Genomic DNA, 25,751 nt, shown 5'->3' with positions numbered 1-25,751 from the left:
CTGCTCCTCCCCTGCTCATGCTCTGTCTCTCTCTGTCGCAAAAATAAATTTAAAAAATAAATTTAAAAAATAAATTAAATAAATAAATAAATAAATAAATAAATAAATAAATAAATAAAAATAATAAAAAAAAGAAAAGAAAAAGAAATACACCAGTGGCTGACTGGATGGTTTAAGAAAGAACTTCCCAGGGCTGCTCTCCAGTGGAATGGGCTGATGCTGCCTGTTGCACTGCTCCCAGGTAGTGACTGTCCAGAGCAGTCAATTCCATGACAGAGACTGGGGACCAGTATGAGGTATATTATTATAGCAGGGACTCCTGCACTTGAGGTATAGCCGACTTAGTAGTGCTTTTCTTTCCAGTAGGTCTGGACCCGTGGTGCCTTGTCTTTTCAGCTTTGCCAAATCAACATTGCAGAGGAAACCATTACTTAAAAAAAAAAAGTTTAATGGAAACTTCTTTGCTTAATGAAACTTGCCTCCGCTTAGGGAAAGCCCTTTAATTCAGCCCTTTTTAAGCCTTGATTTTTTTTCTCTTCTTTCTGTCAATTGGCCTCATAAATATTCATTAAGGACTGACTCAAAATAAGAGTTACTCTGAAAATCTTTCCTAAGCCTTTCAGTTTTGCTTTCTTGTAACAAGTAATTATTTGAATATCATCTCTGGTCAGTTATATTATGGTAGAAACTAGTGAGTAGTTGGTATTTGGAATCTTTAAATTTAATCAGGATTTGAGAAATCATGGGATCTGATAAGGAATAGAAATTTTCTTAAAATTTTTTTTAATTTATTTCTTTTTGAGAGCGGGAAGGGGCAGAGAGAGATGCTGATAGCAGCAAGCCAGATGTGGGGCTCGAAGTCACAAACCGTGAGATCGTGACCTGAGCTGAAGTCAGACACTCAACCGACTAAGCCACCCAGGAGCCCCATTATAGACATTTTTTTTAATGTTTGTTTATTTTGAGAGAGAGAAAGAGCACCAGCAGAAGCGGGGCAGAGAGAGAGGGAGAGACAGAATCCCAAGTAGTCAGCACAGAGCCTGACCCAGGGCTCGATCCCAGGAACTCAGATCATGACCTAAGCTGAAACCCAACAGTCCCAACACTTAACCGTCTGAGCCACCCATTTTCTATTAATTTCTATTTCTATTTCTGGACGTTTTCTACTTATTGTATGTCCCAAGTAACTCCCTTTCTTGGAGCTCAAACTTCAAACCATTGTCCTTATCTTGTGTCCCCCAGCTGAGAAGGGCAGAAGCCAGGGCTGAGCTGGAAATACAGAGTCTACAGCCTGGACCATGAAGTACCATGCAATATGAATAGCAAACAGGGCTTACAAATGGGTAGGAACAGGAGTGGCCCCCTTCAACGCCAGACACATGTTTGAGGGAGGCCTGCTATCCACGGGAGAGGCCTCTGCCAGGCTCTTCAGCCATAGTGAAATGCCTGCTAAGTAGTGGCGGGTCTGAGGACACAGCCTGGTGCTTCCCTGGCTTCCCACTGGCTTCCCTGTGGACCGTGTAGTGAAACAGCCACCAGTTTTGTCCCCACATGGGCACCTTTTGTTCTTTTGCCTCTTTTCCCCTTGTGCCAAAAAGACCTTTTCTTCAACCAATGCCTGCTTTTCTCCCACTGACAGGCAGATAATAATGGTCTCATCTCAGATTTTTCAGCTAGAATGAGAAATCCCCAGAGCTGAGCCCTGAAGCCCCCTTTTTTTGGTGTGTTTTCCGGGGATGTTAGAGGCTAGCTTTAGGCCACTAAGATGGTCTGTGATCCTGGGAAAGTCACTTAACCTTTCTGAGCCTCAGTCCCCTCAAATAGGACATTGCAGAACCTAGGAGACATTTGAGACGTAGCACCAAGCCCAGTGTGGGGCAGGTGTTTGGTAAGTCATAGCAGCTGTCATGATTGTTGGCGATCACTAATTTATACAGACTTTAATCAAGCTGCCAGTCTGGACTCTTGTTTTGTTCTTTATTATACCAGACTTTCACTGTGAAAAAGGAAGTCTGCCTGCCTGTATATGATGACCTGTGCTTAGGACCCAGAAAGGTTGAGGGGGTGAGGGTGTTGTACTCCTTTATTGGTAGTTATTTACCCTTGTCATTTGTTGGTGACAGCAGGGGAGAGGGCTCTCACATGATTGAAAACCAGTAATGGCAGGAACAGAATAAGGCTTTTTGAAAGTTTCGTTTCTAGTTTTAGTATTTTTGTTGTTTTCAAAGATGAAAATAGAGCAACTAAAATATTAGAATTTGCACTTGACCCTGTGGGTGACACCTCCAAGGTTAGTGTTTGTCTTTCGGAGCTGTGGTAACACAGACTTCATGCTCCTGAAGGTCTCTGCCCTGAGAGGATTTGATTGCCTGGGCTTTCGGGGGATCTGAGAACAGCTCTGTGGCTGCCTTTTCAAGCCTGTTAAGAGTGCTCTTAGCCTATCTGTACTGAACTCTAAGTAATTTCCAGTCACTGGGGCTGGAGCTGCTGCCTTCTGCCTCCCATTTAATCTCTGACTCCTGGATCTTGGTCTCCAGGCCCCAGTCCCTCTCCTGGCCTCGTCCCCAAGCCCTGCTCACGCCCACTTTAGAGCCTCTCCCAGGCCATTTCCCTCCTGTCCCTTGAGCCATACATCATCTTTAGAGTCAAGCTAATTGCTCAACTGATTTTGAATATGAGCAATGACACTTGGTCTATAGTGGTGGTTCTCAACTTTGGCTACACAATAGAATCACCTGGGAGCTTAAAAACAAACAAACAAAAAAATCCAATGACTGGCTCTCATCCCCAGAGGTCAGATTTAATTGCTCTGAGCGGTGACATGGGCATCTGGATTTAAAAAAAAAAAAATTTTTTTTTAATCTTTATTTTTGAGACAGAGAGAGACAGTACAACTGGGGGAGGAACAGAGAGAGAGGGAGACATAGAATCCGAAGCAGGTTCCAGGCTCCGAGCTGTCAGCACAGAGCCCAATGCAGGGGTTGAACTCACAAACCACGAGTTCTTGACCTGAGCCAAAGTTGCTTAACTGACTGAGCCACCCAGGCGCCCCATGGGCGTCTGAACTTTTTAAAGCCCTCCCAGGTGATTCCGTGTACAGCCAGGGTTGAGAACCACTGGGCTAAGAACTCATTCAGTCCCCAAGCTGAGTGTATTCTAATAATAGCTCTATTTGCTCCCCAAGTGACTTGTATACCACAGCGTTTTAAATAGTTCATGTGAGTATAAAAACATCAGAGTAGCTGTTTCTACCTCGTGTTAATTTGATAGATTTGGGGAAAGGATATAGTATGGTTTTTTTTGAAAATTGAATTCCTAGAGTACCTCTGGGCTCACATGATGGCTGTACCAGCAACTGGCATGTGCCGGGCACCGTGCTGAATACTTCGTGATCTCAGCACGGTCATTAGCCCATGTTCATCTTCAACCCCACCAGTAAGTTTCAGTTTCCCCCTCTCTGATTAATGAGGATCCTGAAATCCAGAGAGGCTCACTCGCTCGCTCAGGGCTGAACAGGAAGCCCAGGCACATCTGGTGCCAAAGCTTCACTGGTCCCTTGGGAAGGAGCACCTTACCTAAATAACTTCCCTGGAAATAAAGGTGTCCCGGCATTAGCTTTGGGGTTGAACTCTTTTTGAATTGGATTGCATTCGTTTGTGTATCAAGAGCTTCCATAAATTTGATTGCATGCTCACTCCCAAGTTGCCTGTATACATCCAAGATTAGGAGCCCATTTCACAAATTAGTTTTCTTTGTGCACTCAGCAGACATTACTTCTGAGAAGCGTCTTGTTTCTAGCACCTAGCCTAATAGAAGCTACCCTGTTTTTACTTAGTGTAATACTAATACTTCTTGGAGGTAGTGCTCTCCCCATTTTGCAGAAAGGGGAGCTGGGGTACCAACTATTAGTTATCTACGAAGTATTAGTAATAGCTACCACTAAATGAGTACTTCCCAAGTGCCAGGCTCTGTGCTCAGCTCGTTACATCCTCTGTGATGATCCTCATTTTACAGATAAGGAAACTGAGACCAAAAAAGGTGGAGCTACTTGCCCAAAGTGGCATAGTTAGTAATCAAGTGCCACATTCCTTTGCTTTTTGTTTTCTAACTTCTTATGAGCAAAATTGCAAGACACAGACTTCATTTTCTCTCCTGGGTTAGCCTGGCCAGCCTCTGCTGTGTATGTAATGGCATTTGGACAACCATGTCTGGAATAAACCACTGAAGCATAAACTGGCTTTTCTTTCCGTGTGTCGAATGGCCATTTAATAGCTATTGTGAAACAAAGAATTTTCTGCCAACCTTGAATATCACACAGAGGTCAAACAGGCTCTAAATATTCCTTCTCCAGCCATCCCAATACGAGGCTGCTTTGGTATAAACAACCCCTGAAGGTCAGAACCAGCTCCTGGAGCAGTTTCACACTCCATCTGCCTCTAAGCTCTGCTGTTTTCCAGCTCTGGGTTAAGGACAAGACCCTTGTCACTGCTGCTGGGGCTTCACTATCGTACAGGCACGAAACACCCAGGACAGAAACCCACCTCCCCTTCTTGCCGATTACAAATATACCACCTTATCCTCTCCCTCTGCAAGTAAACACACACTTGATATCTTCTGATTTGTTAATTACATGCACAAACGTGCACTTCCGTAAGAAGAAGTCCAGGCACAAAGAGGTTGGCAGTGCGGTGAGTGATGGAAGGAGTGTCAGGGAGAATGAAGTACCCGGTCGCCTGTGTCAGGGCAGCGGGTCACTGAGTGCAAACCTTTTTTTGTAAATGTTGTTTATCCCCCTACAGGGCATACAAAACCATTGAGGATGATGACCTGAAGTTTCCCCTTATATATGGAGAAGGCAAGAAGGTAGGCATGTGCACTTCCCCCGGACTGAGAGAGCAAGGCTCTGTCTCTGCACAGCCCGTGGCAGTCTCTGTGTTCCACTCAGCAGCCTGTGATTTTATGGCCTTGACAGCTTGGAAGAATATCGCCTTCCATCATCCTGCAGGCCTCCTGTCTCAAGGGTCTCCAAGGAGTGGCAGGGCTGGGGAGGGGGAGGGGGAGGGGAGCGGGGAGCACAAGGGACCGAAGAAGTCACTTTTGTGAAGATAACACTCTCCTTCTCACATCTCTTTTCCATAACGTCTTACGGTGTTTAAACATGACCACATCCACAAACGTTATCTCTTTGTATTTCTGACACCAAGCCACGAGGCAGGCAGAGCCGGCGGTAGAATATCCATTTGGGAGCAGAAGCAGCTGAGCGTCTGAGGTGCAAGCCGCTCAGGCAGCCACACAGCCAGCCAGGGGTGGTAGGACACGTGGAGCCATGGTCGTCTACCTGCTTCTAGAGCTCTCCCATGCCACCATGGGAGTTCAGACTCTGCAAGGCTGCTGCTCCACTTGCCCCAGGCAAGGGGACCCAAAGCTTCACTTTGATGGAGCTCGGGGACCAGAGCCCAGGCTGAGCTAGCAAGGAGCGTTTGCCACGCGCTCCCAGGGCCCCGGTCGGAACCACACCCTCAGCAGCAGGCACACTGTGGAGAAGGAACGCTGTCCGCCTTGGTCCGTGAGTAGAGCGAGGCTGGAGGAGGTGGCCATCCTGGACTGGGGATGAGGAAGCTTTGAACTGGTTTCCCAGTGAGAACAAACCGCTTCTGAGGCACTGGCTTCTTCCTCTGAGCACGAATACACTTCACCTCTGTGCTGAGAGCTCCAGTTAGACGTGAAAAATGGTTCACATTAAAAAGAAACTTCCACTGAATTTTTCCAGTATTCGATAGGATTTTTTTTTTTTTTTTTTTGAGGATGAAGTGACTCCTCATAAAAACCGAAGGATGCCTTCACAGGCAGGTGTGGGCATATGTGCCTGTGTGTGCACGGGCATCCAGCCACACACGTGTGAGAGAGCACGCAGGTTTTGGTTTGCGGCTCAGGGTAGGAATGATGTCAGTACAAGGAGACATTTCATGGAGGGGAGTGAAACATGAACATCGATTCGTACAGGGACGAGTTTTCAAACGAACTTTCCCTGTTCATGGAAATGGACCACCTTCCACCTCACCATCCCTGGTTGAGAATCACGACAGGAAAGGATTCTGTCCCTGATAGTGTGCACCTTTCAGTAGGATTGGTACAGTGAATGCACATCTCTCAGCCCAGTGACCTGTGCCTGCAGCTACGGCTCTTTGTGGGGCTGAGATTCTCAGTATGACCCTGCTACACCCAGTGAGTTCCAGGAAGCTGAGAGCCACCTCCTAGTATCTTTGTATCCCTAGTATCTGCCCAGCCCGGTACCTGACAATAAATGCATCAGTATTGAATAAAGTTGTCAGTTACGTACAGTATACTGGCCTCCATACCAAAGGACAATGGACTAATGTGTTCTTAGAAGATAATCAGAATAAGATTTAAGTGAGCAGGGGCTTTCCCCCTTAAGCCGATGTTCCTTTCACCAGGACATCATGTTCCTGAAGCATTTCAGTTAATTAGGGCTTGACAGCTCTGTGATAGGCAGCTGGCAAGTTCTGTCATTGTACCTGATGGCCTATTTAAAAGCTGCTGTAGCTCCATTCTGTCCCAGACTTGCTCCATAGTAAAGCAGCACAAGATCCCTGTCAGCGGACTCTTGAGAAATCGTTGCAGCTGTAACCTGTCAGTTCCATCTAGATCCTTTGCAGGGGTTTTGTCTTTCCCGTCTGCATACACCTACCCAAAAGCTCCAGAATACTTTCACTGCCGTAACTTTTCATTTTATTTCTGCCAATGCTTTTAAAGATTTGTGTGGGTAACACCTACATGCTTTGTAAACAAGTTCAGTAACTAGCAGAAACATCAGATTTCTTTAGACTAAAACGCCCACCTGTGCTTTTGCAGCCAGAGAAGCTGCCATTGCAGTGGGGAGAGTGGAGGGGCCTCAAGGGACTCTGAATTTTCGAATTCAGGATTGAACACTTCTTAGCTAGGAGGGAGCCAGCCGATCCAGCTCCCCAGTGGGGCAGAGAGTTTCTTCTGCAGCCCACCTGACCAGAGGACCCCAGGCTTCACATCACATGTCTGCATTTTACCCCCTCTGATTTGTGCCTTTAAAAAAATAAATCATGCTTTCATTTCCACTTAAACCTGCCCATCTACTGATCCAAAACCTACTCCAAAATCCATAGCCTTTTTGGGAAGACAGGATGAAGATGATGGCAATATGGTAGATTGTAATGTTTCTTAGCATTTGTACGTTAATCTCATTACCCAGACAGTAGAGTGAGGATTCACGCCCAGGTCTCCCCATGAAACGACACTGAATATATTATTGACGATCCAAGCATTAGGCCATTGGCCTCCATTCTACCGAGAATGACTTTCATTCCATCCCTCTGTTTGCCCATCCCAATGCTGCCCATCCTTCTGCTCAAAAATGTAGTGCCACCACCTCCAGGAAACCTTCTCAGCAGAATTTTTACTTCCTCTGAATTCATATAACCCATGGCTTATGTGTCTTTCAGCCCTTGGCCATATTTTACATATTATTAGACACGCACCTCTTATCTCCCTTTGCAAGGTCCTTTATAGTAGGTACAAGTCCTTAGACATCTGTGCCCCACAGCATGGTGTCTGTACATAGTAGGTGCTCAGGAAATGTTTGGGTAGATCAGATCTGTGGCATCCCAGGAGATAAAAGGCTGACTGTGCAGCCATTAGTAAAATAGTATTATTTCCTTAAAGCATTCAGAAAACTGTTCATTTGTTATTCGGACAGCACAGGTGATGAGGTCTCAACCCTGAGGTCTCTTTGTACTTATAAGAAGGTGACATTTTGTTCCTCTCCACCCAGAGGGACTTGGTTGGGGATGTTATGCAGGACAGGTGACAGAGCTGCAAAGCGTTTCTTTTCTGTACCATAAAGCATAATATATGAGCTTGGGCGGCGGTGGGGGGTGGGGGTGGGGCGGTGAGCTGCCTCTGTTTTTTTTTTTTTTTTTTTTAATCTTTTACTAGTGCCTGTCAGGGACTAGAGACATGGCAGATATACTTGTAGGGTGGGTGTATCCCAGACGGACGGATGGATGGACGGATCGTGTTGGATTTGATTTGAGCTGATTTCAGGGGCTGTAGACATCCCACATGTATTGATTTAGTTTACTGGCTGCCCTTCCAGCCTCTACAAAAGAAAGCCAAAAAGAGACAGCAGCAACCCATTAAACTTAAGATAATCAGTAGAAAAACCACTCCTTAAGTACATAAGTGACCTTGGCGAGCCCTTCTTTGGAAACAGCTACCCACGTTAAGTTAGGAGCAGGAGGCCTGGAGAGGGACAGAATGAACTGGAAAATTAATGCATCTCTCTTGGCGTGTGGCAGCCACATTATGACAGGAATGCTTTCTCTGTATGAGTGTTTCTGATGACTCTCTGCTTATACTCCTAGGCCCGAGTAATGGCAACTATTGGAGTGACCAGGGGACTTGGGGACCATGACCTGAAGGTGCATGACTCCAACATCTACATAAAACCATTCCTGTCTTCAGCTCCAGAGGTACTACATGGGGTTTTTGTTTCTATTTTGTGCAAATATTTTCTACATGATTCCTCCCATGACTTGCACCCCATACCCAGACAGTAGCCACCTTTCGTCACATGTGCTTCTGCAGTGTTTCTTTGTCCCACTCCATCCTCCCTCTGACTGTCCTGCTTCATACCCTCCTCACTTCCTGCCCAGGTGGTTGTTGCATAGCCACCGAGTGGCATTTCCTGCCTCCTCGATCCATCCCACATATTGTCGTCAGGCCAAGTTTCCTAAACAGGCATTCTGACCCGTTTGCTCAGAAACTATATCCCGGGGCTATGAGAATGAAGCCCAGACTCCGATGGTTGGCACTCAAGGCTTATTATAATTTGTCTGACTTTCTAGACCAAAAATTTGATCTTTGTTCCCCCCCAAACTTGCCAGAAAGAACTTGCTGTGTCCTTCCTGCACATGGCCTTCAGTTTCCCACAGTTGCTTAAACTATTCCTTCTGACTAGAATGTCTTTCCTCCCATCTGCAAACATCCAAATTCTTTTTTTCTCTAGGGTTTGACACATGCTTCTCCTGTGGAGACTTCCTGATTTCTCCCTCCCCCATCCAGAAATAATGTCTCTCTCTATACTGAGACACGTAAAGCAGCTACCTTTTAAGACATTTCCACTCTCTGCTTTTATATCATACTTGTTCACATATATACTTTATCCCCTCATAGATTTTAATTGCCTGCAGAACTTGTATCATTCAGCTGATGTTTAGAGAAGTTAACTAAAAAACAGGTTGTCATATCTTTGGTTAAAAGATTTTTTTTTCCAGGACGCCTGGATGACTCAGTCAGTTAAGCATCCGACTTGGGCTCAGGTCATGATTTCGTGGTTTGTGAGTTCGAGCCCCACATCGGGCTCTGTGCTGACGGCTCAGAGCCTGGAGCCTGCAGCCTGCTTCGGATTCTGTGTCTCCCTTTCTTTCTGCCCCTCCCTTGCTCACACTCTGTGTGTGTGTGTGTGTGTGTGTGTGTGTGTGTGTGTGTGTGTGTGTTTGTGTCTCAAAAATAAATAAACATTGAAAAAAAAATTTTTTCCCCTCACCTGAAACTGTTAAAAAAAAAACCCAAAAAACCAACAACACATTTTTCTTATGATATGGGAAACATCCAGTTTTGTTTCAGGGTATATCTTTAGAAAGCATTTTGCTTTTTTAAGTTACAGAGAAATCTAAGTAATAGTAGGTTAAGGCTCTGTTCTTTTCACATAACAAGGAGGCTGGAGTTTGGTGGCTGCTACTGTTTGGTACATCACCTCCAACGTGCCAGGGCGGGCATCTCTGCTTCTCTGACTTTTCCTTCATGGTTGCGAGATGGTGAATGCGAGCTGCAAGCAGCTTTGAGCATAACATCTTCAGGCGAGGCAGGAAGAGAGGGGGCAGGCGGCCTGTCTGTCTTCACTTGTATCTCGTTGGCCAGAACTGTGTCACATGACCTCCCCTTGCTGCAAGGAAGGTTGAAGGAGAGAGCTTTGACTTTTCCAAGGGTTACAATAAAGGAGAGCCAGGGAGAGGTGAGTCGGGGACCAGTGGTGTTCGCATTCTGTGCAGTTACCTGTTAAAGCAACGCCTTACATCAGAAATGCCCAGAATGTTTAGATATGGCTCCATCTGCATGTTCTTCCCAAGGGTAGGTGTTGTTTTACTTTTTAATTTTTTTAATGTTTATTTATTTGAGAGTGGAGGCGGGGGGGGGGGAGAGAGAAAGAGAGAGAGAGAGAGAGAGAGAGAGAATGAGAATGAATGGGCAAGGGAGGGGTAGAGAGAGAGGGAGACATACAATCTGAAAGCAGGCTCCAGGCTCTGAGCTGTCAGCACAGAGCCCAACGTGGGTGGGGCTTGAACTCACGAACCGCAAGATCATGACCTGAGCCGAGGTCAGATACTCAACCAACTGAGCTACCCAGGTGCCCTGGTAGGTGCTGTTTTACTGAAGCCTTTTTTTTTTTTCCGTTGGAGGAAACCAAAACCCACTCAAGCTAATTCAAAAGAGGAGGTGTTTGTTGCAATATTATTAGAAGAGATGTTTGTGGCGTCCACAGGAAGAACCGTTAACAGCCAGCCTTTATGGGAGAGTGGTTCTGGAATCAAGGCACCCCTGGAGAGCCTCAGCAATGGGCTGAGGGCATGTCACCTTCATGAGGGTGTTCTACCCTTAACGTGGCCAATCAAGTTCCATGTGTCTCTGCTACCAGTCAACTCAGTTTCTCACTCTTGATGACAGATTACCAGAGAGGAATCTCATTGACTCGACTAATTTTTTTTTAATGTTTGTTTATTTTTGAGAGAGAGGGGGAGAGAGAGAGAGAAATGTGTGTGAGGGGGAGGGGCAGAGAGAGAGGGAGACAGAGAATCCCAAGCAGGCTCCTCACTGTTAGTGCAGAGCCCGACTTGGGGCTCAAACCCACAAACTGTGAGATCATGACATGAGACGAAACCAAAAGTCAGACACTCAACTGACTGAGCCACCCAGGCGCCCCGTCGACTCACTTTTTATACCAGGCCATGAGTGACTTGCCAGCCTATAAATCACTCCTTCACGTTGTCTTCTGCAGAGCCATGGGCACAAACAGCCACCGACATCCACCCCTTTGGCAGGGCTGTGAGCAAGGGGGTGGTTCTTTTAGAGTCTTTATTGCTGAGGCTGGCACTCAAGATACATCTAGCCACAGGAGGTTAGGAAGCCACTGAGGGGGATATCTCCAATAAATATAAGCTGTGGAAGATACACCCATTTCCTGATATCACCCAGGATTTCACGTGAGGTCAGCCGGGTGGAAATAATAATGACCATTTGTCAAGAACCCATAGATGTCTGTCTTTTAGTCCTCACACCAATTCTGTATGATGAGGACCAGAATCCAAGGCATCACTGAAGTGTCCAAGGCGTCACTGAAGCTAGTGGATCCCTGACCCCTGTATTCTGGCCAACACCAGGATCCATGAATTATTGCCGGAGGGAATAATTTCCTCTGCCGGCCAGAGGAAAACAATAAATACTAGACTCATGGATTCTATATTTTCCCTGTTGAGAGAGAGGCACTCATCGGACATATTAATGGTGCCATCACCTTTTTCTTTGCAAAAGGGACAAATGGAGTATGACTCATGTTCTGGGGGGGGGGGCAGGGGGATCCTCAGGGAACACTAATCATGTTGCTTCTTTTTTTTTTTTAATTTTTTTTTAACGTTTATTTATTTTTGAGACAGAGCATGAATGGGGGAGGGTCAGAGAGAGAGGGAGACACAGAATCCGAAACAGGCTCCAGGCTCTGAGCGGTCAGCACAGAGCCCAACGCGGGGCTTGAACTCAAGGACCGCGAGATCATGACCTGAGCCGAAGTCGGCCGCTTAACCGACTGAGCCACCCAGGCACCCCTCATGTTGCTTCTTAAAGCAGAGTGAAAACCTCCTTCTCACCCACTTCCACAGATACCTATGCTTTCTAGATAAAGTGAGAAGTTTGGTTTGGTTTGAAGGAGAATGATTTCTATGCAGATTATAGATCTCTAATTGTTCTGTTACCATGGCTCCAAAAAAGAGGCTGTAGGTTTAGAACTTGGGCATGCATGGAAGACTGCCTGGGGACTGATGAAAAATCCCAGTTGGTTGATCAGAAACCTCATGTCCCTTATCTAGAGTGATGCTGGTTTGCAGGGAATTGGGTTGAATGGTTCAGCCTTGGTGAGGGATTGGGCAGGTAGGCATGTTTGAAAGGAAACCGGCCACCTCTGGAAAAATGTAAGTGCTCTTAGAAAAGTTGTAGAGTTCGCTAAAATGTCGTTTTTATAATAACAGTAACATCTATTAACTTCTTAGTCTGGGCCAGACAACTTACTGTGTGTTTTACATACAGTGTCTCATTTAATCCTCCACAACAACCCTATGGGTACATATGATTAATGTGCCCATTTCACACATTGGTAAATTGCGATGTGAGGAAGTGAAATAACTCCCCCAAGGTTGTAGTTATTAAGTAACAAGATGGTACCTGGTCAGTCTAATTTGATCCGGGTCTGTAGGGGAGAGAAGCTGAGTTCAAAGCCATTTCTTTGGATAGTGTCCAAGGGACCCTCTGAGTCAAGGTTCAAGGGTCTCTGAAGAGAATCTTTGTCCTGGGACCTAAATGGCTCAAGTTTCTCAAAGAAACACTACTGGCCTTGGACTAAAATTGTAGAAAATGATGGCATAGTGGAGAAAGTCATTGGAACAGACAGTAATAGCCTTTAGCGTGCCAACCTGTCTGTGCCGACCTGGGCCAGACAGAATTGTGCAAAATAAGATTGTGCACGTATAATTTAGCTTAATGGGTATGTAGTGTAGATCCCAAGATTCCTTTGCACGAGATTAAAATCATTGTACGTTTTAAATGCTTCCAGATGGAGGGGACTTAGCCAGAACCACGAACGGGGTGGGGGAGCTTAGGGGGAAGGGGCGGAGCATCTGGAGTCAGCTACCATGGAGGAGTGTGGAAGGCCGACACAGGAGACCCCCCTCACTCCCAATCTCGGGCAGAAACTCCTCTTTCTTGGGTGGTAGTGATAAAGTCAGACACCAGACAGTGGCTAGCAGGCGTCTTTTGGGGAGCGTGGAAACTGGGTAAATGTATCGAAACCATCGAATGAAGAGTAACTACCTCCTTTCCTGCCTGCATCCCCTCACCCCCCACCCCACGCCTACCCTGGCTTTCTAACTGTGACTTCCTAAAAACATTCCCCTGCTATGCTGCATCTTTGCCAAGCATGGGTCTTTATTTCACATTTGGTTTCTAAATTTCAAATCCAGCTCAGTCTGGTAATTTTAACAGTTGGGGAGAAAATGTGATTTAGTTCTAAGTAAAAAGTCTCCAAAATCTTCTTGGAAATCAGCATTGTTCCCTTCATCATTGTAGCTCCTAATTCGATTTGATGAGCTAAATAAAAATAAGACAAAAACATGTGTATCAGATTTACGTAAAAAATGCTCAGGGGTTTAAAAATTAGAGAAGGGTTTCTAGCCAGACACATTTTCGGTTTCACTGAAACACAAGGCGCTGGAAAAATCTCGAGTTTGCCAAACCCAAAGAGCGGCCGCCAGGTTTGCTGAGCCTCCCTCCTGTCTTCCAAGGTCTAAGGCAGGGATTTCTGGCCGAGAACTGAATTCCACCAGAGGCCCCCGCCAACCAGGCCTTGGCCTGACCATTGAATGTGGGGGCGTATTGACTCTCATCTGGTCCACAGCACTGTGTTTTCTCTGTGTCACAGTATGAGATGCAGCCTTTCCTGAGCAAGAGAAACAGCCCCAGCCTGGTCTCCCATCTTCCTGCTCAATGAAGCACATCAAAGTTCACCTTCCTTATACTATGCTGAAAGAGTTCAAGGAGGGAAGGAAAGGATCCGGGAACTCAGGCACTGGAGCCCAGACTCGCAGCTGCCTCTCTTCCAGCATTTCTCCTCCCCGCCCCAGTCCAGCGCACTTCCTGCTGTGCTCTTACTCAGGCACCTTGGCGAAGGTCTGCAGCCTAAACCTGCAGATGCTCTCTGCTCCGTGGCCCTTTCTGACCTGTAGCAGGCCCTCCCTAGGGTTAGCCTTCCTCTTCATGTTACTTGCTTTCCCGCCTGCACTCCGGGACTGCCTTGAGCCCCCTTTTGGGCCCTTGGAAGAACAGTGTCTTTTTCCGAGTGGAGGCCAGTTTGCAAAGCCAACCCCCATCTTCAACTCTGCATCCCCCCCCCCCCCCCCCCCCGCCCACCCGCCCTCCCTGCCAGACTGAACCACAAGGAGCCCGGTTTTCTCTAGGCTTCCTTATTCTTTTCCCTGGTGTTCAAGATTCCTGTCAGCGGGTTTTTGTAATTGCAGATGACTCATTTAGCTCATTCTTTTCTTCATCTAGATATTTTTTTCTTTCATCTGAAACTGCCTTCTCCAAGAGAAGGAAGACCCTAGACTCCGGTATCTGAATGCCCACGTGACCTGCATTATTTTAGTCTGCCTTCCCCTTCCCTCAGGTGAGGTGAACATGCCTGTATTCACAAAGTGCTAGGAAAAGCAAGTAAGAACATCTGCGGAGGGGCACCTGGGTGGCTCAGTCGGTTAAGTGTCCGACTCAGGCTCAGGTCATGATCTTGAAATGTGTGAGTTTGAGCCCCGTGTTGGGCTCTGTGCTGACAGTCGGGAGCCTGGAGCCTTCTTCGGATTCTGTGTTCTGGCTCTGCTCCTCCTCCTCCACTTGTGTTCTCTCTCTTTCTCCCAAAAATAAATAGACTTAAAAAAAAAATCTGTGGAGCTGCTTGGTACTAGGTCTGGTGCAGGTCAGAGATGGTCAGGAAACACTAGTCTTCCTTCCCCGTCAGCTTCTGGAAAGCTTTACACTTAGGGATTCCCAGTAGTCACTTCCATATTAAGAGAGAATGACTGTCTTGTTTGAGCCTCCCCTGTTGTCTCCCATGAAAACATGAACAGTATTTAAGAGCTCATTGCTGGGGGGCGGCACCTGGGTGGCTCAGTTGGTTAAGCTTCCGACTTCGGCTCAGGTCATGATCTCACAGTTTGTAAGTTCGAGCCCCACATTGGGCTCTATGCTGATAGCCCAGAGCCTGGAGCCTGCTTCAGATTCTGTGTCTCCCTCTCTCTCTGCCCCTCCCCCACTCACGCTCTGTCTCTCTCTCTCAAAAATAAAAATAAATAAACTTTTAAAAAATAAAAAGAAGAGCTCATTGTTGACAGCACCTTATTCTTGGTAGCTTTTCATACTCCAAGCCAAAGTCCCATTTTGGGAAAGAGCCTGTTTTATTGTATTGTGTACTTTCTGCAGTCTGAACAATGTATAAAAAACAGTATCAGTGCATAATGAAAGGGGAAAAAGCTGTACTATATTAAGTGAAACAGAATATGATTGTATATACAAAGAGTGTGATCATAAGTTGGTAGGAAGTTACATGCATGTGTAGACAAATACATGCGTGAAGGAAATTTAATAAAACAGTAACAGTAATCATCTTCAGGTGGTAGAGTAGGATAAACTGGTTTTAAAAATTCCCCTCAAAAATACCTTGGGAGGTGGTGTAATGTAGAACTTAAAACCTCAGACTGGTAATTAGTCTTGACTTCAAGCTCTGTCTCTTCACTTGCCAGCTGGGTGACCTTGAGAAAGGTACTTTACCCAAATCTCTGCTTCCTCTTCAATAAAAAGAGGACAGGAACTCAAGGAACAAATTAAATAACATATATAAATAAAGTACTTAGCCAGAACGTGGCATAATAAGTATTAGCTCCTAGCTCCTCCTAAGACCACGAAGTTTCACTGGCTCTATACGTAGCGATCATGAGTCCAATAGTGTTTACTGATCACACTAGGGAACATGTCCTCGAAAGCATTAGGAATTTTGGGACAAGTTGGAATGGGGGCTAATAGAATAATCAGCCATAAACCCTGTGATTCCTGCTTCCTAAGAGAAGAGGGGAGTTCAGAAGAGGGAGACAGGACTACATAATCGAAGAAGGAGGACAAGAATAAGAAGGAACCAGGAGTGAGTCTGTTATGAAGTAAAATCTGCCTTATGGGGTCACTGGGTTTGGAAGATAGCTTGAAGGGCTATTGTCTATAACAAAGCTAATTATTCTGAAGGGCCTGGAACCAAACCCAAGGCAGTAGGTAAGGGCTTCAGCAAGGAGAGCAGCATGATAAATGTTGGGGTGGGGGCCTGTCACAGCACGTAGACAGGGGTGGGGGGGTGCAGAGAGGCAAACAGGGTGACCGCTGTAGAACTGAAACTGTAACAGGAGGACAAAAGCTAGGGAAGGGACCAGGAAAATGAAAAGGAGGTACATCCGAGAAACATTTTAAAGAAACAATGTAATGAAAACTGATGGCAGACTGGATTTAGTGGATGAAGCGGGGTGAAATTTTCTAAAAATTAAAAATAAATTGTTCTCTAGCCTAAGAAAAGGGAAGAATGCTGTTTGTGGAGGTCCGGAGAGGAAAACTAATTTTATGCTTTTTTTTCCCTCTGAGTTTTCTGAGCAATTAAAAACATAGACACAGGTGCCTGGGATGAAACTAACTTTATAGTTAGTATAAAGTTAGACCAGAAACCATGGTACGGATTTTGGACCAGAATGGACTTCTTATTTTTGTCCTCCACCCCCCAGATTAAATGTATGCCCTGGATAGCTGTGGGCTCTCCTCTCCCCACCCCACAGAGAGTGGTCTGCCTAATATTTACCTGCTAGAGGACAGGAGCAAAGGGAACAGGTGCTGTGATGGACAAGTCGAGACCAGGGAGAAAACTCCAGGGGACTCCATGCCCCATCCCCTCTCCCCAGCCCCACAGAGGGAGAGGGCCTAGAAGTGACACATCACAATATAATGCCTTTGTGCCCTCGGGGGCTGCAAAACCAACCACCCCGGAACATGGAGTCTTGATGGAACAGTGTATTATATGTCTTTGTATGCTATTGCCTTTCATGGTTCTGTGAGTTGAACGGGTTCAGCTAGGTGGTTCTCTCTGGGAGTCTCACACAGCACAACTGGATGTCAGCTGGGGCTAGAGGGATCTGAAGGCTAGATGGGCTGCAAGTCCAAAGTGGCTCCACTCCCATGGCTGGCAAGTGAGGGCAGGTAGCAGCTGAAGAGTCAAGCTGAGGCAGCTCCACATGGCTTCTCCATGGGGTTTCAGCTTTTCATAGTGTGGCAACTGGATTCTGAGAGAAAACATCTCAACAGTGAGTGGTTCAAGAGTGCCAAGCAGAAGTTATAGGACTTTGTAGGACCTGGCCTCAGAAGGCCTAGAACCATCACCTCTGCCACATGCTAGTGGCCAAGGAAATCACTAAGGCTGGTCCACATTTGAGGAGAGGGGAATTGGAATCCACCTCTGGAAGAGAGGAGCAGTGTGCTTGTACAGGGAGGGCCGGGATTGACAGTGCCCATCTTGGAGGCTCCATACCACACCCTGCCTGTAGAAGCTCCCCCCACCAGGTGCCTGGGTGGCTTAGTCAGTTAGGCGTCTGATTCATGATTTCAGCCGAGGTCATGGAGGTCATGATCTTACAGTTCACGGGACTGAACCCTGCATCAGGCTCTGCAATGACAACGTAGACCCTGCTTGGGATTCTCTCCCTTTTTCACGTGTTCTCTCTCTCTCTCTCTCTCTCTCAAACAAACAAACAAACAAACAAACAAATTGGGGGGGCTGGGGAATGTGCCCTCCCTGCTGTGAAAACTTGAGGATTAGAGAAATAATCATCTTTCTTTCCCGTGCAAACTAATAATAAGTTGATGAGTTAACTGTTTAGCTAATTACTCAACAGAGGTAATCTAGTTTGCAGAATGGAGGCAGATTTACAAAGAAGCTAGTTAAACATAAGTTATCAGGGCTCTTCACTTGGACCAGTCCTTACTGAGTTCTGGTTGTTTCTAAGGCATGAAGAATGTTCTAGGTAGGGGGGAGAAGCAAGGTTAGAGTCAGGAATCATTTCTTTGTAAACATTTCTCAAAAGAAAGACACCTCATTTTCCATGGTTTAGTAATTTGTCTCTGTTTCTTCTCTCTTGAATGAAACACATTAGTATCTATGTTTGTATTCATAATTATTTCTGTATTCAGTTTTTTTAAAGAGAGCTGCGAAGATTGTAAATGTCAGCCTCAGAAACCACAGATACTCTTACAAAGGAAAAATGAGGAGTTCTACCTAAGGATACTCTGATAGTCTAGGACAGTGGTATTTGAGAATTTTCTTTTCCCAGTTTTATTTATTTATTTTTTAAATTTTTTAATATTTATTCATTTTGGGGGAGAGAGAAAGGCAAGAGCACTAGTGGGGGAGGGGCAGAGACAAGGGAGACACAGAATCCAAAGTAGGCTTCAGGCTCTGAGCTGTCAGCACAGAGCCTGATGTGGGGCTCAAACTCACGAACCGTGAGTTCACAGAGCCAAAGTCAGACGCTTAACTGACTGAGCAACCCAGATGCCCCACTTTTTCCAGTTTTATTAAAGATATAACTGACATGTACCATTATATAAGTTTAGGGTATACAGTGTGTTGGTTGGATGCATTTATATTTGTATATTGCCAAATGATTACCACTACAGCTCTGTCACATCTTGTAACTACCATTTCTGTTTTGTGGTGAGAACGTTGAAGCTCTACTCTTTTAGCACCTTTTAAGTATATAATACAGTAAAGTCATTGTATATAGGTTATGTATATGTATTTTATGTATCTAGTGTATATGTATTTTATGTATCTAGTGTATATATACTAGTGTATGTATATATATATATGTATTATATAGCATATGTATATATTATATAGTGTATGTATGTTTTACAGCATATACAGGTTATATATAATTATAGTCCTAATGCTGTACTTTAGATCCCTAGTCTCGTAACTGGAAGTCTGTGCCCTTCAACCAGTATCTCGCGCATCTTTCTTCTTGGTTGGGGTGATGTATGCTCCCCTCCCCCCTCTCCCACCACCACCTTGAAAACGTTGGGGAAGGTGGGGGAATCGTATTAAGAGTGTAGAGAAGCTTTCATTTGTCTGTGGTGCCACTGCACCTACACACACGAGAAGACCTCCTGACTTAGCCTGTCCTCCATCTGCATCGCTAACTCTCTAGCCGTAAGAATCACTTGTATGCATGTGTGTGACATTTTAACGGCTTGTTTCCATTGGGAAGTGCCTTGGGAAGTAACCAGCCATTTGGATAAAACCAGAATTTGACATTTACTCTGACACCAAAAAATCTTGCTTGGCAACTCATAAAATTTATGGTCACACAAGGGAGGCAACCTCTATATTGTGTCAAATATTTCTTCTCCTTAGAAATTGTTTCCCTGTGATCCCCTTCTGAAAAATGATATTTCACCTGAATGTTTCAGTCAAACATGCAGTATCCTTTTTTGCATTAATTTATTGCATTATACACAAAAGGACAGTTTGAGAAGTTTGTTTAAAAATGCAACCCCGGGGTGCCTGGCTGGCTCAGTCAGACCATGTGACTCTTGATCTCAGGGCCATGAGTTTGAGCCCCATGCTGGGTGCAGATTTTAGTTTAAAAAATTAAAAACTAAAAATAAAAACAGACTTTATTATATATTAAAAAATGCATGCCTATGCTCTTGCCAACATAAAACAACATCCACATCTCGGTGGCCACCACTACACTCTTTAAGATCTGTGTATATCTGGTTTATCATTTGAGTGTTCTTGGGCCATGTATGATAAGCCTGGTATTTGAATAAAGTAATGTTTCCCCCAAAAAAAGCAAATCCCTAGAATCCACTTCCTGAAAATCTCAGGCACTGGGTCTAGAGTAGGTCCTAGGAGTTTTCACATTTTTAGACCATTCTCAAGCAGGTGATCCAAAGACCACTCTTTAAATAATACGGTCATAAGCCATTCTTCACTGTGCTTCAGGAACTTGAGTTTTATAATCCCCGCATGGGTTCATTATACATCCATGTTCCAGTCCTGGACTGGGTGATTCAGTCTTACAGTGCACACGGCTCAGCGCCAGACTGGTAGGTTAGGGATACTACATACCTCATTCTCCACGTGCACAGAGGTCTGCTGAGACCTGCGCTACTTGCTTCACGAGAACCACGATCAGTCGGATTGACTTTGCCACCCACCAGGTGCCCCAGAGCCCACCAGGCATGACTGTGTCTCCTCTCCTAAGGCAAGGTCCATAGTAACTTGCTCTCTTGCTCACTTGAGCTCTCTGAAATCCTGCCATTCTGAGCGAAGTCCTGTGAAGTAAGAACACACTCTGGTTATGTGATTATGTTGAGTCCCCAATGGCCAGCAGTAGCAACTACACGTGTAAAAAATAGCAGTCATTTCACTAATTATTCATTAGGTGATCATATATAACTTACTGTCAGTGTGGACTTTAGTAATAATTATGCTGGGAAAACAGCACAAACCCAAACTAGCCCATGCAAACAGGGACATATGGTCACTCTGTGTGCCTCGTCGCTGGATTAGACATGACTTAACCCACCTACACTGCACCCATGTAGTTTCACTCACAGGCTGGGGTTTCCTCTGACCTTTATAAATGGACATTTTAATGAACAGAAACGTATTCCTCAAATGATCAATAAGCTAGATTCAAGCCCATTCATTCACTGATTCATTCAGTGAGCCTTTGGCTCAGTGGTGCACAAGCCATTGGAAGCCCAGAGAAAGGAGTAGATGATGAGAGAAGCCCAGCATGTAAAGGAAATTCCTTCCTGTAGCTTAGCTCACCGAGCTGCAAACTACTGGCCTCACGAGGAGACAGTGGAAGACTTATGCTATAGCAACTAGGTGTTGGGTACAGTTTCAGGCTCTTTTCATGCTACCTACTATTTTAGCTGGCTTAGAAATGTTTTAGCTATTAGGTGGTATCCACCCTCAAAAATCGAATATTTATTTTGTCTGTAGACTACAATAGAAAAAGCAAACCCTCAAGAATATCGGTGGTATATTTCAGATGTAAAATTACACCCACAGCCCCAACAGCCAACATACTTACAATACTTAAATGTCCCTTGGTGCATTTGCAGTCAGGTGCTCTGAGGTCATGTGGCCAGTCACATCCAGCCCTAACTCATCCTATGATGAAAGAGTCTGAGAACATTGGTGCCGTAAGCATCTGAAGTGGCCACCTAGTCCTAACCTTTCATTCCACAAAGGGAAACACTGAAGATGTGAAAGGTCATGCCTCATCCCCTCACCATTCCTCAGTGAAAGTCCAGTACTATAGCCAGATCAAGCTCTATAAAGCCACCAAAGCCCTCATCTCACCTCCCCAGGGTTTGGTCCCTAGTTCCCTAGGTGTTCCCTCTAGGTGTAAGGTATATGATTCAACTGCTTCTCCCCAGCACTCCATAGGATGAATCAGTGCTTCTTTCTATATTCCCAGCAGGTGGTCAGTGGACCTTGAAAACATGAATAACCAAAGTGGTTTTGCCTGAATTTTAAGGAGAAGTGAGTTTCAAACCCATCTTTCGCCACCAAGTTCAGTATGTGTTTCGTGGCATAGTGTAGGTAGAATCACAGCAACAGAGACTCTGGATGCAATTTTGGTGGCTTGCTCAAATGCTAACATTGAAATAATTGACTTGGCTTGTAGGACCACAGGGAATATGCTGGAGTTTTCTTTTTTTCTAGTACAGGTGCCATATTCAGAGTTCTATAGGTTGAGCTTCGTGGTTGGCTACATGGGGTAGAGAGGATAAGACTCTGTGCCCTCATTTTCTACTACCTCTTGGCATCCTTTATCTTGGGAACCATCTGGCTTTTCTGCTAAGAACACTAGTGAGAGCCGCAATCCCTGTTATTTGAAATGAGACTTGTAATTGAACCCCAAGGCCCTGACTCTTACTCCTCTCCTTCCCCCAGCTGCTTTACTTTCAGGTCTTCTGCCCTGAGATGGGTGCCATAAAAAAAAAACAAAAAACCATGTGGTACATTAGAATTTGTGGTTTCTGTCCGTATTATCTCATTTGACCTTTATACTGGCTCTAGCTGTAATAGGTAGAGCAGGTATCCTCGCATTTTTTTCCCAATTTTTAAACAATGATTTCAGAGATGAGAAAATTGAGAGCAAAAGACAGTAAGTGGTTTATCTCAAGTCCCAAAGCTGGTTGGAAGCAGAGACCCGAAGTGAGGGCTTCTTATAACAAAGGCAGGGCTCTTGCCATTCAGAAAGCCAGGCCTCAGCCATGGGGGCTCATGGGCCTGCCCTGAGTACTTCAAAAGGAAAAAGGGTTGGGAGAATTTGCTGAGTTGATACAGCTGTAAGAGCTGTGAGGGCATCCTAGAGAAGCGGCTGAGATTTGGCAAATGGAAGAATTGATGGATTTCTTAAAAAATATTTTTGTTTTTTATTGTTTAAAATTTACATCCAAATTAGTTAGCATATAGCACAACAATGATTTCAGGAGTAGATTCCTTAGTGCCCCTTACCCATTTAGTCCACCCCCCCTCCCACAACCCCTCCAGTAACCCTCAGTTTGTTCTCCATTTTTATGAGTCTCTTGTTTTGTCCCCCTCCCTGTTTTTATGTTATTTTTGTTTCCATTCCCTTATGTTCATCTGTTTTGTCTCTTAAAGTCCTCGTATGAGTGAAGTCATATGATTTTTGTCTTTCTCTGACTAATTTCACTTGGCATAATACCCTCCAGTTCCATCCACGTAGTTGCAAATGGCAAGATTTCATTCTTTTTGATTGCCGAGTAATACTCCATTGTGTGTGTGTGTGTGTGTGTGTGTGTATATGTGTGTATATATATATATATGTATATATGTATATATATATATATACACATATACGTATATATATATACGTATATATGTATATGTGTGTGTATATATATATATATATATATATATATATACACATATACGTATATATATATACACACCACGTCTTCTTTATCCATTCATCCAGCGATGGATATTTGGGCTCTTTCCATACTCTGGCTATTGTTGATAGTGCTGCTATAAACATGGGGGTGCACGTGTCCCTTCAAAACAGCACACCTGTATCCCGTGGATAAATGCCTAGTAGTGCAATCGCTGGGTCGGAGGGTAGTTCTATTTTCAGTTTTTTGAGGAACCTCCATACTGTTTTCCAGAGCGGCTGCACCAGCTTGCATTCCCACTGATGGATTCTTTTTTAAAGTAGCTTCAAGAAGCTGGCGTCAGCTTACACTAGTGTGAGCCCTCCCAACACGTCATTGAAATCTCATCAGTAATAGAGCAAAGAGGTGAACACACATTACACAAACACTGAAGCAGCAGCCTGCAGCCGAGCCCTGAGTAGAAGTACTCGATTAAAGACTCGCTTGTCACAGGCTCCTGTGCAAATAGATGCCCGGCGATGACGTTAAGGACGTCTCTAAGTGCTCTGAAGCCGAGGGTCCTGCGAGAGCAGTCAGCACTTGGCTCCTTCAGGGGCACATTAGCCAAGGCTCTTCTGTGCCCCCAGACTCTTTCCTGCCCACTCCCTTACACTGAGTTTGTTTGTTAGCAGCTCCAGTGAGGACAGGGGAAGAAAAGGAAAGAGTCTGCTACCTGTGTCCAATATCAGCATGTGGGATTTGGGTGGCTGCTTGGAAGTGTCCAAGGTAAAAAACTAAATCGGCCGGGTCACCATATTAGAGCGTCCTCTGACTAGATCTCCTACGTGGAATTATTTTTCTTCCTCCCTTCCTCTCATTTATTCTTTGTCTCAGTAAGTATGTCCTGAAGGTCTCTTGTTATTTACTCTGAAAAAATAGTGCTAGGCCCACAGAAGAAATGCAAAGTGGGGTCTCTGGCCTCCAGAAGTTGAATCTTGGGAAGGAAGAGAAGGTGACCACCTGAAGGGGTGTTCGCTGTAAGCAGAACAAGGGTCAGTGTCCGATGAGGCAGATGCTTCTCTTGGTTATTTATTGATTGCTCACCGAATGCTCTGTATTCTGGGGACAGAAACAGGCCAGTTCAGACCTTGCCCCTTGAGGAGCTTATTGCTGATGACCGTGTCTTCGAGGCTAGGCTCCCCCACCACTTGCGTTGGAATGACCTGGCCCTTGCCCACATAAGCTGGTGCCTGGGCGCAGCTCGACACATTCGGAACGTTTAAAGAGTGGCCCCTTGCATCTAAATTTGTTCAGTTAGCACCCCAAACGATTCTGCAGCACATTAAAATCTGAGAATAACCAGTCTTGTGCAAGAGACAGACACGTGGACCTGGCAGGTACAAATGCCGTGCTCATGGGATGTGGAGGATGGCGACTGCGCGGACCAGGGAAGAGAAAGCGAGGCTGCTTGTTGGTTGCTTTGCCTCAGGAGTGCTTTGGCAGCTGCACGTGGCACTGCAGCCCACAATCTAACCGGACCCAGAGGGTTGGCAGGTCCCTGAGGGAAGGAAGGGGGAGCACAGGAAGGGACTCTGGGATATCACCTCACTCGTTCAGATCTTTGTTCATACAGTGCCTTCCCAGGGAGGTCCTCTACAAGGACTGTCTTGTCACTCTTCTTACTGTGACTTTTCTTCAGAGCACCTGTCGGCTTCTGACATTGCGGTTTGTGGGTCTGTCTCTCTACTAGTTTAGATGCTCTGAGGGACTTTGTCACTTCTGTTCACAGCTGTACCCGCAGCACCTAGAAGAGTAGTTGGCACATAGTAAGTGCTCAGTCAACACGTAGGCGGCTCTAGGAGGGCAGATGGACCCACACAGGCTCCATCCGTCTCTCAGCGGTTCAAATTATATCACTCTGAAAAACTGCAAGGATCGCAAGGATTCCTGTGGCCTTTCTCTCCCTCTCTGGGCAGCTGGGAACACGGGAAGGAGTCACACAAAGCCCTGACTCTGTTCTCCAGCTCTCCTGCAGACAAAGGCGTTTGCTTAAACACCTTGCCCCTACTGGGGCCTGGGATACTCTCTTCCTGGTGTCTGAGTCCGGGGGAGCCTCAGAGCCCATTAGTTTAATGTGAGGCTTCCTGGAACATCAAGATGCTATTTACGGAATTGAAGAGGGGACTTTGGAGAGGTGAGTGTGGTCTGACTGAGGAGAGCCAACAACAGCTGCAGGGAGAGGAGGTCAGGACTCCAGAGCCCGCCAGAATCCTTTGAAGCCCTTGCCGCCAGGGAGGATGGGCGTGAAGCGGGTTGTCTTGTGCTGCAGCCCAGTTTTTCTGAGAGCATTTTCACAAAATGTTCTGCATTACAGGTTAATGTACAAGACACGAGTTGTAAGTGGAAAGTTGGCAAAGTCCTTTGGAAATTGGCTAAAGGGCAGGAAATAAAGGGTAGCAATAAAAACCTAAAAGGATGTTAATTGGGGAGTGCCTCAGGGAACAGGGTTGAGACCAGCTTTTTATTATTTACATTAAAAATACTTCGAGAATGGTTTTGAAAGGATTTTCGTGTTGGCTAATGAAACAGCATTAGAGAACTGTGTGTGGAAATGTGAATAGCGGAATTAGGGAAGGATTCAATTTATTGATGGAATTGAAGAGAGCATTTTGTAACATGTTTCTGTTTATCGTTCCACTCCCATTCTGTTGGCTAGATCTCCAGCTGAGTAGTGGGCAGGATAACTTAAGCTTAAACAGCTCAGATCTCTACATGTTTTTGGCCAGCAGAAAGCACTTGAAACGATTCTGGCACCCCAAACCCAGGGTAGTCCTGAAATTAAATGGATGTTATCTTCAGACCTAGAAATCTTTCTT

General features: G+C 45.4%; 1 protein-coding gene across 1 annotated transcript in view; it reads left to right on the top strand.

The window, feature by feature from the left end:
* The window catches only part of PPM1H (protein phosphatase, Mg2+/Mn2+ dependent 1H), a 260,873-nt gene that overhangs the window by 210,132 nt on the left and 24,990 nt on the right, over positions 1 to 25,751 (top strand). The window contains exons 7-8 of the mRNA XM_042992666.1: positions 4,800 to 4,863; positions 8,418 to 8,525. Of these exons, the coding sequence (XP_042848600.1) occupies positions 4,800 to 4,863; positions 8,418 to 8,525 (172 nt within the window). The remainder of the gene's footprint in view (positions 1 to 4,799; positions 4,864 to 8,417; positions 8,526 to 25,751) is intronic.

Source organism: Panthera tigris, chromosome B4 (genome assembly GCF_018350195.1).
Source record: "Panthera tigris isolate Pti1 chromosome B4, P.tigris_Pti1_mat1.1, whole genome shotgun sequence".
Lineage (NCBI taxonomy): Eukaryota > Metazoa > Chordata > Mammalia > Carnivora > Felidae > Panthera > Panthera tigris.
This window is presented reverse-complemented; position numbering and strand designations above follow the sequence as displayed.